The sequence below is a fragment of the Agelaius phoeniceus genome, chromosome 6, assembly GCF_051311805.1.
Source record: "Agelaius phoeniceus isolate bAgePho1 chromosome 6, bAgePho1.hap1, whole genome shotgun sequence".
Classification (NCBI taxonomy): domain Eukaryota; kingdom Metazoa; phylum Chordata; class Aves; order Passeriformes; family Icteridae; genus Agelaius; species Agelaius phoeniceus.
The window spans coordinates 6,268,075-6,285,327 of record NC_135270.1 but is presented as its reverse complement, the minus strand read 5'-3'; the positions used below and the strand labels follow the sequence as shown (position 1 = coordinate 6,285,327).

The window sequence follows — 17,253 nt, the reverse complement described above, 5'->3', positions numbered from 1 at the left end:
TATTATTGATAAAATCTGCTGCATCTGTCTTTATCTATAGAGAGATTAAGACTTCCTGGGCTTTAAGTTTAGGTTGAATATTTCTGGTTTGTTTCATTTCAGAGTGCAGCTAGGGTGGTTTCCGAAGCTTTAAAATGCAGAAGGGAAACTAAGGTCATTCTTAAAACAAAACTACTCCCTATAAATTCCATAACTTCAAGACCTGAGCTCAACACAATGCTGAACATCACCAAGATAAATAAATTACATCTTTGGAAGAAAAACTATAATAAGCAAACAATATAAACTGCCTTCCCATTTCCATAAATGACTATTACTAGGATAAGACACTGATACTCACTCCATCTTTGCTGTTTCCTCTCCAATTTTACTTCAGAACACCCTCCTTTTATTGCTTCCCCTTTCACACTTTTTTCTCCTATTTTATCCAAGATATAAATTTATCTCTGCATGTGTGTAGTATATGAAGGTGGCCTCTGGATTGTTTAAATCATTTTTTGCAGGTGCTGATTTGCTGGTTTTTTTTCAGAAAGGTGCAATGAATCTGTATCTGACACACACTGATTTTAATGGCATAATTAAGTTGGTTTAAATATAAACCTTAAGTGGATATAACAGAAAACTCAAATATTGCTGACAGCCAGGCAGTAACAGTCATATTTTAGGAACTGTGACAATTATAGATAAATATACCTTGAATAGCTGGAGGACATATAATCAATGCTTGCTGGAAAACATCACTGCAACCAAACTGAGCAGTTCCTGCCTGCAGTGGAATCCCTTGGTGCAGAACTGAGTGGGCAGATGCAGTTAATGCCTATGGGAACAGATTCAACACAGGCAAGGTTATTATAACTGTGAAACTACATCTCTCACACACTTGTCCCACTACTTTTTACAGTAAATAACTAAAACAAACTAATAAAAATGAACGTTTCAAATCCATTTCACAGGAAGCCATCACACTGGGCCACTGGAGGGCACCAGAACACAGCACTAGCAACCCCAGCTTGTAACTTAATTTGGAACATATTCTAAATTATTTGTCTAAAAAAACATTAGGGAAAAAACAGTAAAAGACAGAAGATTTTACCACCTAACAGATGTAATTTTTTCAATTATTAAATTAATTAGAAAAACTACATTAATTGAACTTACAATAAAAACAAATCAAAATAAAACAAAACCAAAGCAAGAAAAACATGAACCATTGATTTTACCTGACTTCTTACAGGACCAATCTTGGTAAAGCTTGCAGTCAGGTTGGCTGCACTGCCTGAGGCAACTGATCTCATGAGTGATGTTTTATTGCAATTGCTTAAGTCATACAGGTTTGATCGGCATTTGCAAATATCCATGATATGAAAGCAGGACTTCACTCTATCAGAACCAGAAAATAAATTGCTTTAATCACCATTGCATGTCGTTGAAGGTAAAAAACAATTCCCCAAAATAAGGGGAAAAAAATTAGTTCAAACCCCCATTTCCCAGTTTCACAGAATGGGATCATCCACACAGGTAGAAAACCAGAAACACTGTTGTTACTATGGTCACATCAAGCCTCTCTGATGCATATTCAAGAAAAATACTGCTGTTTCTTTCTCTTTCCATCTAACACCATTTTCTAACAGCTGTTTACAAACAGGAAAGATAGGAAATTAAATAGATGGGAAAAGCTTGCTCTTTCAGTGAAATGCTTGCAACTTTAGGAAATCCACGGTGAAATATACAACTCCAGAACTGCAAGAAAAGTTTCAATATATTCCACATTAATCAATACATGAAAGGAAGTATCTGAGATGCTAACTTCAAGAGGAAATGCCTACTCTAGCCCTCAATGACTGACAGGAATTAGGGCTCCTCATACTTCCAAAAATCACACCCAAGTTTCTGCAGTGCTGGAGTTTTAACAACCATACCTAAAACCAGCTTAGGAATCTATTGCCCTAACTGTTACTTTCAGAGGAAAACACAGTTATTCAAGCAGTTTCCTTGACCCAATAGATGTATCTAATACTGCAAGCACTTTAAAGAATTTTCTAAGACACTGCAGAAATGATGAAAGATGTTTTTTTCTCTCTGATAGCAGAAAAAACAACACTTTTATACAAATGAATTGCAACAACAGAGATTTTACGTTACATACTGGTTGCTATGAGGAAAATCAAGGAGGTGCTTCATGGTAACAAAAGAATGGTTCAGGGTCTCAGCTGGAGTGATTCTTAAATCAGCATCGATAAGCAACATTTTCTTCAACAGACTGACAAATTCCCTCCTATCTGCCTTCTCTGCCAACAGGTCACTTCCTTCCAAATCCATCACCATGTTCACCTGGCACAGAACAAAACAGTCAGATAGAAGATATGCATATTAATTTAACTCTTTCTGGTACTGTTTTCTGCTATAAACTACTGATAAAGTGAGCATTTTTATCACGCGGGGTATGGTGGATTTGTCTTAACCCAAAACAGCTGGCTTGGAATTGGTGACTTTTTTTAAGCATGCACACTACTCCCCCCTTGCCACCTCCCCAGTTAAAAACTGCTGAAGGCTTTATTCCAGTCTGGGACTTGGAATTTAAGAAGTAAGATTTCAAATAAAGATTTTTTATGGTCTAACTCGAACTACAGAGTTGATCTTCAAAAAACAATTTCAAGTACATATTAATGCCAACTTTGCAACAAGATTTGATCCTTTTTTTAAGATGTGAAAGACAACAAAAAATTGTTTTATTGACTAGAGAGGCATAAAGCTAAAGAAATGTGAGGAAACAGTTATGTTTTTAAAAACAAAATTTTAAAAAGTACACTTAGAATTATATTGTTAAGATAACAGAATTATACTGGAAATCAAACAATAAACAAAGCAGGTTCCATATGCATTCTTTGTTTATTCTTTGCCACAGTGGCAGATAAGGTAGAAGAGAAAGTATACATTTTACACAAAATTCAAGGGTTCCCCACCACAAGGACAAGTTTCACTGTTTAACACAAGCAATGGAAAAGGAAGATCTTTACTAAAAGCTCAAAGGGCTGGCAGAGCCAGACATTTTTCTCAGAGCAGCAGAGAAGAGTGAATATGACTGAGGCACAATAAATAATATTCTAAAAGGCATTTCTTTCCAAACCAGTAAAATGCTTTAAAATCACCAGTCATTCCCACACATTCCTTCTGCAGAGGAAGGAGGCTTTAATACTCACGTGCACTATATCATCCAAACTGTTGAAAATATACTTTCTGGCCTCTTTAGACTTCATACCTGTTTCTGCCTCGTGTTCTTCCAATGTCTCAACAAAAACAAAAGGAAAGCTTAGTTTAGAAACTGTCAAAAAAGGTTCACCTATAACTACAAAATGACTTTATGTACTCATTGACCTAAAACCCACTAATTTTTTCCAAAATTATTAGTATATCAGTTATATATTTGTATGCTGCTTTACTGGCTACTTTCATTCTCTAAATCAAAAGACAATAACTACAATGTTTTACATCTGACAAATCACAGTACTGGATTACAACAGATAGCTTATGAATCACACAGGAAGTGCTGAAAGCCTAGCATAGAGCAGTTTAATGAAACTCCTGTATTTTTATATATCACAGCTTTTCTATTATTGTAATTTATTATTATAATTATTGTAATTTTCTCAAACTCAGACCTTAAACCTCGAGCAGCAGCAATATCACATCACTGTGAAAGAAATAAACCAAAAACCAGGCAGTATCCATTCAACTTCTTGGTTTCTTCTTTTCTTTTTTTTTATTATACTTATTCCTATTTTTATTATTATATTATTATTAATATTATTGTGTTCATTTTTATATTAGATTTATTTTTATTATTTTTTTCCTCCACATACACAACAAATAGTGTAAATACTTTAAATACTTCAGTATGAAACAAAAACACCCTAGAGAATGAGTGGTTTTTGAGTTGGTATAGTACCTTCTGTTACAATTTTCCTTCCTCAACACAGACAGCACCTGTAGGCTGGTGCTCCTAGAGCCAAGGTGGGACTTCAGGGAAAAAGCTTTTAACACACAGATTACAGAAAAGCTTCCAAATGAACTTTGACAAAAACTGCAAGTAATGAGCAAGTGCCCATATCAAAACCCCTAACTAACCTCTGCAAGGTAACAAAGAGCTCCAGGAACTGGGGAGGGCTGTTTGCACCAAGGACTTGCTCTGACATGGAGAAGGCAGATGTAAAGTGTCACCTAAAGCCCAAGTGCTTGAGAAAGCAGAGGGAGGGATTAACCAGGTGTGGGTGTAATTGCAGAAATGTTACATAACCCCAGAGCTGCTGGGGATTTACCAACTTGCTGGGGGGATCTTATGCAACTGGTGCTGGGAGCTGGCAGCTGGCAGCTGTTTGTTACTGCAGAGATCCCTGTCAGCCCCAACTGCTGCCTGAGCCCTCTGGAAACCCAGGGAAGCTGGGCCATGGAGAAACACAAGTTTTAACAAAAGTAAATTATTTGCGTGGGAAGCAAAGGCTCTGCTTATGGCCGCAGTGCAATAATGTTGCTTAGAGAGAAGCAAGGTGTGCAGAACACAAAAGTACATTTTATTTTAACTTTGTCTGTGCTCACTGTATTGCAGCTTTCAGCCAACAAAGGCTGTTTTAGCAGAAGATCTCAAAGAAATGAGCTGTACACAGCCATGTTATTTCTTAATTTCCTTTTTCTCCTAGGAACTTCTGATCCTGAAGCCAGTTCTGGACAAATGTTGTGAGAGCAGTGCGAGCCTCAGAGACAAATTCCTTACATGAAGTGAAAAGCAGTAACAGAGCAAAAAAGAGAAGAAAACAAACCATTCATTTAGCACCTCTGGAGATAAAAGGCTTAATTTGAATTCCCCAACTGGCCACAGCACAGCCTGGCAGCTGCACCTTGGGGGACAGAAAGAATGGAAGGGATAAAGAGCAGGAGCTACTAAAAACCCCAGGAGATGCACCAGGGATGTAATGGTCTTGTAGTGAATCTTGGCTTCTCTCCTTTCTCTTCTCACAGAATATTGTGCTGGTTTTTGCTACATTACACTGTTTACCTTTAATCTCCAACTAGAATATGGTGCATCTGTTTCTCTACAGAAAAATCTTGCAGTTTTCGTTCCCATGCTTAACAACTGCTCTCCTGGCAAACCTTGAGTCTGTGAAATGTAACGAATCTGAGGAAAAAAACAGAACAGGGAAAAGCATTTACCTCTTGTTTTCAAAATGTGATCCCCATACAGTTAAAAACTTGTAATTTCATTTGAGAAATGACAATGAACCACGCTCAGAGATCCATAGCTACATCTTACAGAGGGGAGAAGCCTAACCCTGAGCACTTGGCACTGCTCTCTCCATCTCTAGAGAAATCCACACACAAACAAACCTCTCAGGTGACCTACATAAGCAAGCTTTTGAGGTTGGTTCACAGCAATGAGGAGCTGGGGAGAGTGGCTGTCATTACCTCCTCAACCCACTCAAATCCTTAAATGTATTTTTTTAATTCTAAACAGGAAAATCAGTAGGAGTGCTTTGTTTGCTTACAGAATTTCCATTTTTTTTTTGGCCTGTTCTCATTATGTAACTAGATAAAAATCCTTCCCATTTGCTGTTTCCAGTGTATCAGTCTTTTACACATCTGACACACCTGCATTTCAAGGAAACATTCCATGTGGAAAGGGAGTGTCTGTACAAGCTCCAGGCAGCAAAAGGTAGTGTTGTTGTCCAAGAAAATCTGCTACTGAATGGACTGGCTTTATGCCTGAAAGAAACCTTGGTCTGAAATTATCAAAATGCATTTATTTTAGATTATTTACTATGCATTTTGCATTATCTATCATAGTTGGTGATCATTTGATTGCCTAGAAAATTAAGTTTCAAGGCTTCAACAGAAATCTGTTGAAACATGATTTGTTTTAACTACTGTGCATGCAATGTTAACTCACTCTACAAGGGGGGAGTTATCCCAGAGGCAGCATTGCTTCCAAAATTAAAAACCACCTTGGAATTGTAAGTAGAATTGGCAATAATTGAAAACCAAGCTTGCTGCAGGTCGGGATGGAGAGGGTACTGAATTTCTGAAGGGCAGGGGCTGCTGGGGTAAGCCAGGCCCTGGAAAAGGAGCAGCAGCCAGGAAATAAGAGAGAAGAAAGGGAAAAAAAATCAAAAGGAGAGAGTGGCCAAATGCACCAAATCAGAAATTGAGAGATGAGAAGATAAAGTCAATGGAAGAGAGAGGACTTGAGAGCTGGGAGCACCTGAGAGGAGAAAAAAACTGATGGGCAGTAAAGAGTAAAAGGAACCTGAGAGGCTTCTGCTGAAAAGTGAGACACCCAAGTGGGGAGGAACTAAACACAGCTTCTGGGGTTTAGTATCCTCCATAATTCCCATCCTCAGGGAGAAAGGAGTAACATCTGACCAGAGATGTTTCTAGATCATTTATAATGTCCTCAGAAAACAAAGAGTCTTAAAAAGTAGAGGGGAAAAGCCAGTGCATTAATCCAACAATTCAGCAGTTAAGGGCCTGTGCCTGTTTCTAATGAGCATTAAAGCTCAGAAGACAGGGCTGTTTTCCACTGAGAAACACAGCTGTTACTGCTTCTAACCACAAATGAATGGAAGAACTAAGAGCCCCCTTTCAAGGGCCAGTGTGTTGGCTGGGGGGAAATGCAGCACAAAGCCTGTTTGTTTACTCAGTGACACACACCACGTAGCAGGAGGACAGGAATTCCCTTGGAAGCCATCTCCTGCTCCTGCTGTACTCATGGATACTGAGAAAAACCTTGAATCCATTTTCTCCAAGCAAGTTTTGCAGGGCTGCTGGAGCACAGTTACAACAAGGCAATTCCTGATGGTGCAGAGGAGGTTGCAGCCCCTTTTCCACCACAACTTCTCCAACATGAGGATCAGGCAAGTTGCTAGATGAGGCTTCCAGCAAACTTGAATGATATGTAAGAGGTAAATAAACTTGCCGTGTTTTTGGAAATTTTTGAGAGAATGTTATAGATTCTTTCCAAAAAACAAAATGCCTTCACTTTATCCTTAAAAAGAACAGTGAATTATATGGGTTGTTAGATGTTTCCTCTTTTATTTTCCATTTTAACAGCAATAGTCTACAAAAAGGTCTTCTAAATGCATCAACGCATCAACCCACATTCCATTCATAGCTCACTTCCCCATGTGAAATGCTGAGATTCGTGTAAATGAAGGAAACTGAAATAGAAACATTACCAACATCAACACAAAATTAATATATCCCCTGAAAATGGTTCTAACCAACAGATTTTCAGAAAAGTAGGTCTGATCTATCAGGAAGCCAAAAGCCCACTCCATGAGCAGGACTTGAATAACCTAAACAACATCCTCTGAACTAAATGCTGAATCAAAGACTAGAACTTAGCAAGAAGCCAGTGCTGCTCCTTCTGGGGTTTTCAAGAGATTGCTTCACTTGCAAAGTTCAAAACCAGGTGGGCATGCTCAGGATGCTGATTACATTCCTCCCAAATTCCACATAATCTTCTAAGTGTTTAAAATAAAAATGTTCTACATCTTTCATGAGAAACAATATGGAGTTTTATTAAGTTTGCTCACTAATGCTCATGGTGTCAGTACTGAAAACTCCAACAAAGCAAGGGCAGAGCTTTAAGAGCTCCAAGCTTTACCCCTGCCTAGATACAGTATGATTGTGACAGTTCATTCTTGTTCCTCGTGAAGTACAGGCTCTCAAATCCTTGAGCTTTGCTGGATTTCCAGAAAGCATCAGAAAGTATTCAGAGCACAATTAATCCTGACATCTGAATAGACATTCCAGAGTCAACCCTGTTCATGGCAAATGAAAGAGAGATTATAATGCAGTGATGGTAGCTGCAAACTTTGGTTTCCATCATCATCTATTTCATAAGATGGAGGGGAGAGGACAAATGGAAACTTAATTCAAAAAAGCAGCACAATATACAGTCTGGATCAGAATCAGGATTTATGTTTCTAGGACAATCAATAAGGCTAAACTAAAAGCACTGAACAGACTAGAAGAAATGCTACATAATAGGGGATATTAGCATTAAAAATTCTGTATTTAATGATCTGAAAGTCTTAAGCTGCAGAAAGTGCACATATGCTTGTGAAATTTATTCTACTACCTGGTCATATTCCAGTGCTCCTGGGTACAGTGGCCATCCAAGAAAGAGCTCTGCAATCACACACCCTAACGACCACATGTCTATGGCTTCACAAAACGGCAATCCCAGTATGATCTCTGGTGCTCTGCAAATCAAACATGGTTACTGAAACTTTTTCCTTGGGGAAGGAACAATTCATTCAACATCCAACATGACAAACAAAAAAATTTAAAGAAAACAATGTTTCTTGATAATTATTTCAGTAAAATCACAGCATCAGAAATTGCGTTTTTATTTATCTAAGTAACCTGTGCTAGTATTTAGCAGCTCTGAGATGTTTTTTTCCCTACAAATACCAGTTTGTTATATACATGAAAATAACTGATATGCCTAGAAAACAGAATATCCCTGATTGAGAACTTTTCCCATTCCTCCAGTATGTCTCAAATTAGTTGTCCACTCAATGTCTTATATGTAACTATATTCCAAACACATCAGTCTTTCATCTCAAAAAAAAACCCAACTAGAAGTTTTATCTGAAAATCCACTTGCATACTTCTCAACTGTACAGTACAGTTGAAGCTATTTAAAATATCAATTCAATTATCTAACTGCAAATCCCTTAATGAACTCAAATCAGTTGAATGTGATCAATTTTTAAATCATTTAAATGAAAGCACTGCATTTGCTAAACAGAGCAGGTGTTATTTTTCACCTAAAACAAATGTGAATTATTTAACCAACACTATCTGAATTTATGTCTCCACTCAAGAACCAGAAAAATTGGTATTGACACAGCTGCTAAAGGGGCTTTTAACATCTCTGTTCATGTGGAATGGAACTCAAGTATTTCACAAATATCCATTTTCATTGTATTTGTCCTTTTAAAACCTTCCCTCCCAGCTCATTCAAGCTATTAACAAAAGGAAAAAGAATGGATTTATATCTGCATTCTAACATGGAAAGACGCCTGGAGATGTAAAATATTATTTCAAGCATCACACTATGAAGGGATCCACTTTTAAAGTAGACAAGCTGTTGTTTGCTCAGCATGTCACAGAAGAGCAGGAAGGTGGTTAAAACCAAGAGGGTAATTCCCAATGCAGCTGGGCAGAACAGGAGCATCCAACTGACCAGGAAATGTGGGATTTCTCACCTGGGGAAAAGCTCACATATCTTATGCTTCAGCACATCCTGACATAGTCTACTGACATTCTACATACAAAACAGACTCTGATCATAGTAAATACCTACACATCTCATTCTCCTCTGACATTTACCTTTATCAAAATATTCTTTAAATCAATGACAGGTACTGGATTGGGAACAAATTCCTGGTTTTATGCTATGTTGGGACAGAGAAGCTATCTTGTAGCTGTAGAGCAGACCAAGAACTGAAGCATCTCCATCCCCTTTCACAAGGGGTAGTTGGTAGAAGCTGTACACATACATACTTCAAGCTCCAAGGGTGAATGTTCACCACCAGGGAAAGGACTCCCAATGCTCTGTCCCATCTCTGACCAGTGAAACCATTTGGGCTTCTGCCACAGGGAAAATCCAACACTTTTTAGATGAGAGAATCTATAGGACAGGATATTCTTTTAAATAATTACATACTTTCCATTCATGCTGGCACTTCAGTTCTCCCTATCCTTGCCACAAACCATTTTGGATGTGATTATATGAAGGCTAAATCTTGTCATGCTGGCAGTGAAACTGGAGAGGCTCAGTTTTCCACAGCCTCCAAAGATTTGACTACAATAAACTTCTGGGGATCAAACATATGTATTTTTGCAATGCAGGATCCTGACACTGCAGTAAGTCTTAGCTAGTTTCATTATCCAAGAAATCAATTCAACATCTCTGGATGCCACAAGACAGAAATAGCAGCGAGAAGAGTCTGCCTTTCCCCCTGGCTGGGTGCCAGGCTGCCTATGGTTGTTACAGATCTCTGCTAAAATACACTTCCTTTTGTTGTATTATGTTACAGCCCTGAATAGTTAATGAATATACACACAGCCTATGGATACAGGGGCTTTAACAAATGCTTCTGCTAAAATAAGCTCTGTAAAACCTCTTAGGTTTACTCAATGGTTAATATGTGCGCCGTGCAAAAATAGCCGCAGTCCGTCGGTCTGGCTGTCCCTGTGGAGAGACAGGATCCCAAAGGAGGGATACTGTGAGGGGAGATACAATGCCAAAAAAAAAAAAAAAAGACAGAATACTTGCTGTGTTTCAAAATACAGTAATCTGGTAGTTTTTCCACAAAGAAAAGCAGTAATAAGTAAGTCAAAGGAAAAGGGAGGTATTTCAGGAGAGGAGAAGCGCTCCTCACTTGCCAACACCAGACCTGCCATCCAGAAAGAAGAGGAAATAAATGTGCTCCTGAGCACAGCTACCTGCACCCTTCCACAAAAAAATATTTTCAGGCCAGCTTGAAGAGAGGAAGATCAAGAGCTGCTGCTCTGTCAGGGCCAATGGCACCTACCATGCTAATCCTTAAAATGGAGCAACTCTCTCACAGCAAATTAAGCTGCAGCAAAACTGTAACTGAGTTTGATTATGTTTGGAGTGGTCTTAACCAGCTCAAATATTTTTGTTAAACAAAAGTTTGTTAATGTCATGCTCAAAAACACCTGCTTCTCCTTCTTTTAAAGTTTCTGTTTCTCCTTCTTTTAAAGTTTTTGTTAAAATCTGTCTGGAGAGCTGGAGAGAAAAGTGTTAAAGTGGAGAGAATTGTTCTTCAATTTTTGTTTTTAAGATGACCCACAGCTGTTTTCTCCTATAAGGAATATTTCACCATGCACCTGAAAAGGAAGATACTCCCTTTCCTAACTACAAGCATAGATATGAGAGTGGTAGGAACTGCAGATGTCCCAACAGTCCCTTTAATATCAGGTTACTCAAAAAACAGTGTAACTAGAGTATTTCTCTCTCTCAACACAGCACCACACACACACACACACACACTCCTGCTTGGTTTTTACTGCAGATCACAAGATGTTCAAAGCACCAGAAGACACCACAGTCTCCACCTGAGCAAACAGCACCTGTTATCCCATACCAAGACATCAAGGAGAACACCAGAATTTTCTAAACTTCTTAAGGACACTGAATCTTACTTAAATGTACTTAAATTAAAAGCAAGATTTTAGAGAGAAAGCACCTATTTCCTTCTTGCCAGTGTTAATTAAACATTAATTTAAAACGTTATCATAAAACAGCACAGCTTAGACTTTACAATTAGAAAGATCTAAAAAGATGAAAGACAAATGAATACCTGTTTCAGCTGCTTGTTTGGATAGTCACATTTCCATTTATTACATCACAGACCGTAAATACATATACTATCCTATAACTTTTTGCAAGCTTATGAGAAAAGAAATCACACAATTTGTTCCATTAACTTGTTCAAAGACCAGAATATTTCATAAAATAGTTTAGCTTCAGCATGTTAGCCAGCTTGGAATAAAGCAACAAAATGAACAAATTTGAAGGAAAATGAGATAGTTCCTTGATGGAGGATTAAAAAAATTTTTAAAAATAAAAACAAACCCCAAGCAAAAACTTGCTAAAAAAATCAAAACTGCAGCATAGTAACAAAAAATTTCTTCCAACCCTTACACTGGGGGAACAAAGAATGAAGAGCAAGAATTACCCATACTACAACAATAAGTCATAAAAAAAATCTGTAAGAAGTCAAACCATTTCAGATGATCATCACCTAGAAGTGGTTGGTTAGAAATCCAATTTAGAACAGAAGTTACATGGAAAAGCTAAAACCCACCAGACGTTGTACAAAGTAACAACTGAAGAACAGCACAAGACAATAACAACAGCAGCTTCCCTTTTTCACTTTCATGAAAAATTCAGTTGAATCAGGAATAATTTCTCAACTATGTTCCCACTGAAGGTCCTATAACACAGTCACACTACACATACCCCCTCAGAGATCAAGGAAGTGAGACTAAAGATTGAGTAATTTTTATTTCTATTTCTTTGGCAGTGTGGGAGGGTCAATGTATCAACTGTTGATTGCAGCACTGCCTTATTTACCTGCTGCTCTCCAGAGTGGGCAGTTTAGAAATAGCCTTCCTCCCCTCAAACTTTACTACCAAACTTTACTACCTCTATTTACCACTGTGCTGACAATGCCTATTAATTACCTACTCTGGTCACAACACAATGATAAGAAATAGTAATACAAGGAAGCCATCAAAAGGCTGGGATGTTTATAATTTTCTTTTTTATTAATGACCTGTTGAAAGCCCTGGTACGGACCACTCATGTAAATGAATCCAGTTTGCAAGAATTAAAGTCAAACCAGATTACCAGCCTGAGTAAAAGCAGTCTTTGCCCCTGCTGCCATCGTGAGCACAACGCAAACATATCCCTCCTGAAAGGAATAACCACACATGGGTTGTGAGATGCACAATTCTTCTCCTAAAGAAAGGAGGCCTAGGAGAAGGAGCAGATGCAGTGAGTAAGTTAATGAGAGATGGCAGTGGGCATTCTGATGAGTTTTCTTATGTACAATTCACTCTCTTCAACTACCAGTCTTTACCACGTACATGAAGGAATGCAAACCTTTCTTCAAGATCTGCAAGAACACAGGAAAGACTCTTGGCTGGAGGGATCAAAATCAAGGTGGCAACACCCAGAAAAAACTCCTAGGCAAGTACAGTTCAGTAATCTGAAGGATGAAATGGGAAGGAACCATGTAATGACAAAACCTGGAAATGATGAAGGATACAAAGATCAGTTGGCTCTACAGTGGATTCGTGATGGTCTTCAGAAGGAATTTCAAATATGCAATTACATCAACACAACAACAGGAAGTAGAGCATACATGGTGTATAGTAAACCACAGTGAAAATTAATGTACCATATTCATTAACTAATTATCCAGAAGAAATTATGTTATAAATTAACCAATTTCTCAATGAAAAGTCTAGACAACTTTACAGATTACTCAAGAAGAATATTTTACAATTGGGAGCAAAAATAATCAGGATATCAGTATTTATTTTTAAAGGACAAAGACATATAAAAAATATTATGCCTTATATAAAACTAGTGATATTCCCTCACCTTGAATAGTGTGTGTTCACTTTTGAATTCTGGGTTCAGTTTTGGTCACCCCCATCTGAAAAAGGATACATCAAATAGAAAAGACGCAGAAAAGAACAATACAAATTAAAGACTTGAAGAGATTTGGGTACAAGAAGAAACCCTGGTTAGAACTATAAAGCTTCAAGGAAGAATGAATGATCAGTAGCATTACTCAAATTATATAATAAATAAGGGAAGAGAAGCAGACAGGTGTTTCTAATGCCCTGCCTCACTCTAGAAGACCAAGGAATCCCCCACCCACTCTGAGACAAAGGCTGATGTAAACATAGAAGTGGATTTTTAAAGCCAGAATTGCAATTACTCTCGAAATCACAGGTCACTGTTGAGATAAAAAATATTAGGAGTATTTAAGAATGGATAGACAGGAAAATATCCACAAGTAAAGGTTGAATCCACATAGAACAAGAACAGCCATCAACTGTGTAGAGCTGTAAGAAAATTGCATCAGAAGACACTGAAGTGCAACCTCGTGCTACAGTAAATTTTCTGCAGCAACAAAAGACTAGGATACATAGACTGCTGATCTGAGAACGTACATTTCCTACATATTAAAATCACTATTCTTGCACAAATATATGAGTTATCCAAGCAAATCCCTTGACACAAACTACAAGCTTCTGTACAACCTTGTAGTCTTGACAATCTTCCTCAGGGTCAGAATAATTGTTACTTGTAATGTCATTTTGTTAAAATAAGAATTTTATCAACATTATTTATAGGTGTCTTTAAAATAGTTGTGCTACACATTTTAAAAACCCACTCAACTGCACTTCCTATGAACACTTTTATGGTTGAATTTATTGTCTCTTGCTTTTAAGTGCACTGAGATGTCAGAGGCAGATTGGCAGTGTCATGTGCTGACATATATTTGATCTTAGAAGTGCAAGTATGGTACACCATGCCAGACAACGAGCCTTCCTCCCCATTCTTTGGAAGGAAAACTGCTGCAAATCAAAAATCAAAAACTGAATTATAGATTTATATTCACACTCCTGGCTTTTGTAGTAGTGTGAATATAAATCTATAATTTTGTAGGCTTCTTTTAACTCTTCCATGATTAGGCATTAGGAAGTACATAAGCAGCAGACTCTGATGGGGGGTATTTTTTAAATTCTAAAAATGTAAGAGGACTTGGAAATCAAAACTATAAGTGCTCAGACAGACTCAGGAAATGTTAGCTAAGCTGGATAGGGGTATCTTTGTCTTTGAGGTAGCAGCAAAGGCTCAATTCCACCACCCTCTGCAATTCAAGGCATATACTTTAAAATACAGTGAGAATAATTACGTTCAAGCTGATATGGGAAGTTACCCCCTCATTCCTAGAATCATTCCTCCTCTTAAAAGGTTTGGTGCATGGGAAGTGGTAGTGAAGACAAAGGCAAATCAGTCTCTGTACCTCCCGTAAAATCCTATGGCCACAGGATTAGTTTTTCTACAGAAAAACCTCATTTTTGCCTAATAAAACATTTTCATGGGACTATGCATGCTCAACAGCTAGAAAAGACCTAATTCCCCTCAGAGCCTCCCAGTGAGATCTCTATCTATCTATATATATATAGAGAGAGAGATATATAACATACAAGACTGACATGCAGCTGCCAGTTTAACTTTGAACCCTGATCTGCCCTAGAGAAGGATTTAAAACTCTTATATAGAAAGCAGCCTATGTATGTGACTACTTAAAAAAAGAAGCAATCGCTGCAAAAAAAATCTTTGTTAAGAATTAAGGCTCATTTTAGTTTCAGTTATGAGCCTTAAGGCAACTTAAGGCTCATAACTGAACAGGGAAAAGAAAATTCATCAAGAAATTAAATGAGACAAAAAATTAAATCCTAGGAAATTTCCTCAAATAATAAAAAAAAACATAAATTATCCTGATCTTTTTCCTGATACTGAAAAAAATTTTGTTTTGAAAGAGCAAGCACAAGCTAATATACTTTCTCGAACCACGTACCAAAAATACTGAAGATAATAATTTAGTTATTCCTCTGATTTATTCAGATAAGAATAAAACAAGTGATTTCAGCAGGCTCTTTTCTAATTATCCACTATCTCTTGTGAAAGGAGGAGTTGATTTTATTAAAACCAGATGTTTATGCTTCTGCCTTTTCATGATTTTGATTTTCCTAGAAAAGACTTACCGAGTGGTTTATTTATACACTTGATAGGTTAAGCAGTTTTTGAATTACATGAAAATTAAGCAAAGTAGATACTGATGCAGCAACAGAATGAACAAAATGGTGTAGATATAAACTCTTCAGATGCTTTATTGATAAATAAAGCCTGCTATTTAATACATTTTAGATAGCAGTGCCAATATTTTAAGTGTCAAATGAGGTTACTTACCAAGAACTGAATTTGGACAATACTGTTTGTGTGGATGGAGGATTTACTCCTAACTGTGGGACCACCCTGCAAGCGCTTTATCCTTCCCTGAGATGGTCACACAGACATTGCCTCTGCCCAGAAGAGGAGAACACCCAAAATCTCACACAGAGCTTTTGTACAAATCAAAGCTCTGAGATGAGCTGCTCAATTGTCCAGATTATTTCTGAAGAAAACCAGACTTGAAATGATCTTGTCTGGAACAGAGATTGCAGTCAAGGCAAGCTCAAGGGGCTGTGGGGCTGCTGGCAGCCAGGAGCTGACCTCCACCCAAGGAGAGGATCAAACACACATTTCCAGCTCTGGAGGAGGACAAGAGAAGAGCACAGCGTGGGATGTTTCAAGGCCTCATAGCTCAGACATGTCAGAGTTTAATTCCCTCCCTACTTTACTTTGTTATTGTTGATTCTGTGGGAATTACAATTTCTTAACCCTATGGACTTGCAGTGCTCAAACACATCAGCTGAAGAACAGGTTGAGAGTTCCTATAAAAGAGTAAAAAGCACAGCAATATTTGCTTTAAGCATCCTTGTCAAGAATGCCAAGGCCTTGTAAATCAGTTTTCTGCAAAGGCTTTTTGTGTTTTAGCCCTTGATGACAACAGTCCTACAACTGGGCTCAGGGTACAAAGGTATGGTGGTGCTAAAGAAGCAAGCAGACAGAGCCTGCTGTAAAAAAACCCAGCAGTAGAAAGAGGAATTATTTTCTAATATGACTGATTAGCATGAGCATCTCTGTTACTGGCATAGTTCATGTAAAAAAAAAAAAAAAAAAAAAAAAAGAAAACACAAAAAACACAAGGATGTTGCTCTCGTATCAAGAAATCAACTGTATCATAACATATTACTTTATTTTAGGCAGCTATTAAAAATACAAACCAAAAAGCCAAAATAAAACATAAAAAAACCAACCAAACCACCCCCCCCCCCCCAAAAAAAACCCCCAAAATAACTCACACAAAAATATCCCCAACACCAAAGAAAAAGAAAAGTCTAACCTGAAAACACAAAGGAAAATTTCTTTGATTCTTGAGCAAACCTTGTAACAGAATTTGCTCTCCAACACAGGGCAACAAGCTCAGCCCAAGAGCTCATGGGCTCTGAGCTTGAAATGAAACCATGAACTCTCCATGAAACCACTGAACTATTTGAAATCATTTTCCAGCACAAAGCTGTTGCACAGCAATTCTGCACTGGAGATGAACACATCCCAAAAATACTGCAGAGAGTTAAGAAAATCTGCCCACATCCTTGTCCATTGTGAAAAGGATTTTTTAAACTGCTGATACCTGCCCATCTTGGTGATGCAAAGTTGTGTTCTGGTGAAATTTTGCAACTCAGACTGATAAATTCTGACTTCAAATTTTAAGTTATAGAAAGCTTACCAAAAAAGTGAAAAAAAGTTTTAAAAAAATTGTCATCTTAGAAAAAAATCTATATTTTCATTACAGATAATTTATGTAGTGACACTAGATTATAAATACATTGTCAAATCAAGATTCAACACTGACAACATGACATCAGAATAAACAGATATGGTAGGCTTGTTAAAACTGTTTAATTTTGAAAGACAAGCAACAGACTTGTAGGAGAAGCTAGCATTTGTTAAAAAATATCTATTAACAA

The 17,253-nt window shown here is 37.6% G+C and overlaps 1 protein-coding gene across 4 annotated transcripts in view; it reads right to left on the bottom strand.

Moving 5' to 3' along the window:
* The window catches only part of HIPK3 (homeodomain interacting protein kinase 3), a 69,314-nt gene that overhangs the window by 14,192 nt on the left and 37,869 nt on the right, over nucleotides 1-17,253 (bottom strand). For all 4 annotated transcript variants that reach the window (XM_077179541.1, XM_077179542.1, XM_054635064.2 and 1 more), the window contains exons 3-8: nucleotides 8,132-8,255; nucleotides 5,051-5,170; nucleotides 3,201-3,287; nucleotides 2,147-2,331; nucleotides 1,221-1,380; nucleotides 694-817 (exon numbers count right to left, since the gene is read on the bottom strand). In XM_077179541.1, the coding sequence (XP_077035656.1) occupies nucleotides 694-817; nucleotides 1,221-1,380; nucleotides 2,147-2,331; nucleotides 3,201-3,287; nucleotides 5,051-5,170; nucleotides 8,132-8,255 (800 nt within the window). The remainder of the gene's footprint in view (nucleotides 1-693; nucleotides 818-1,220; nucleotides 1,381-2,146; nucleotides 2,332-3,200; nucleotides 3,288-5,050; nucleotides 5,171-8,131; nucleotides 8,256-17,253) is intronic.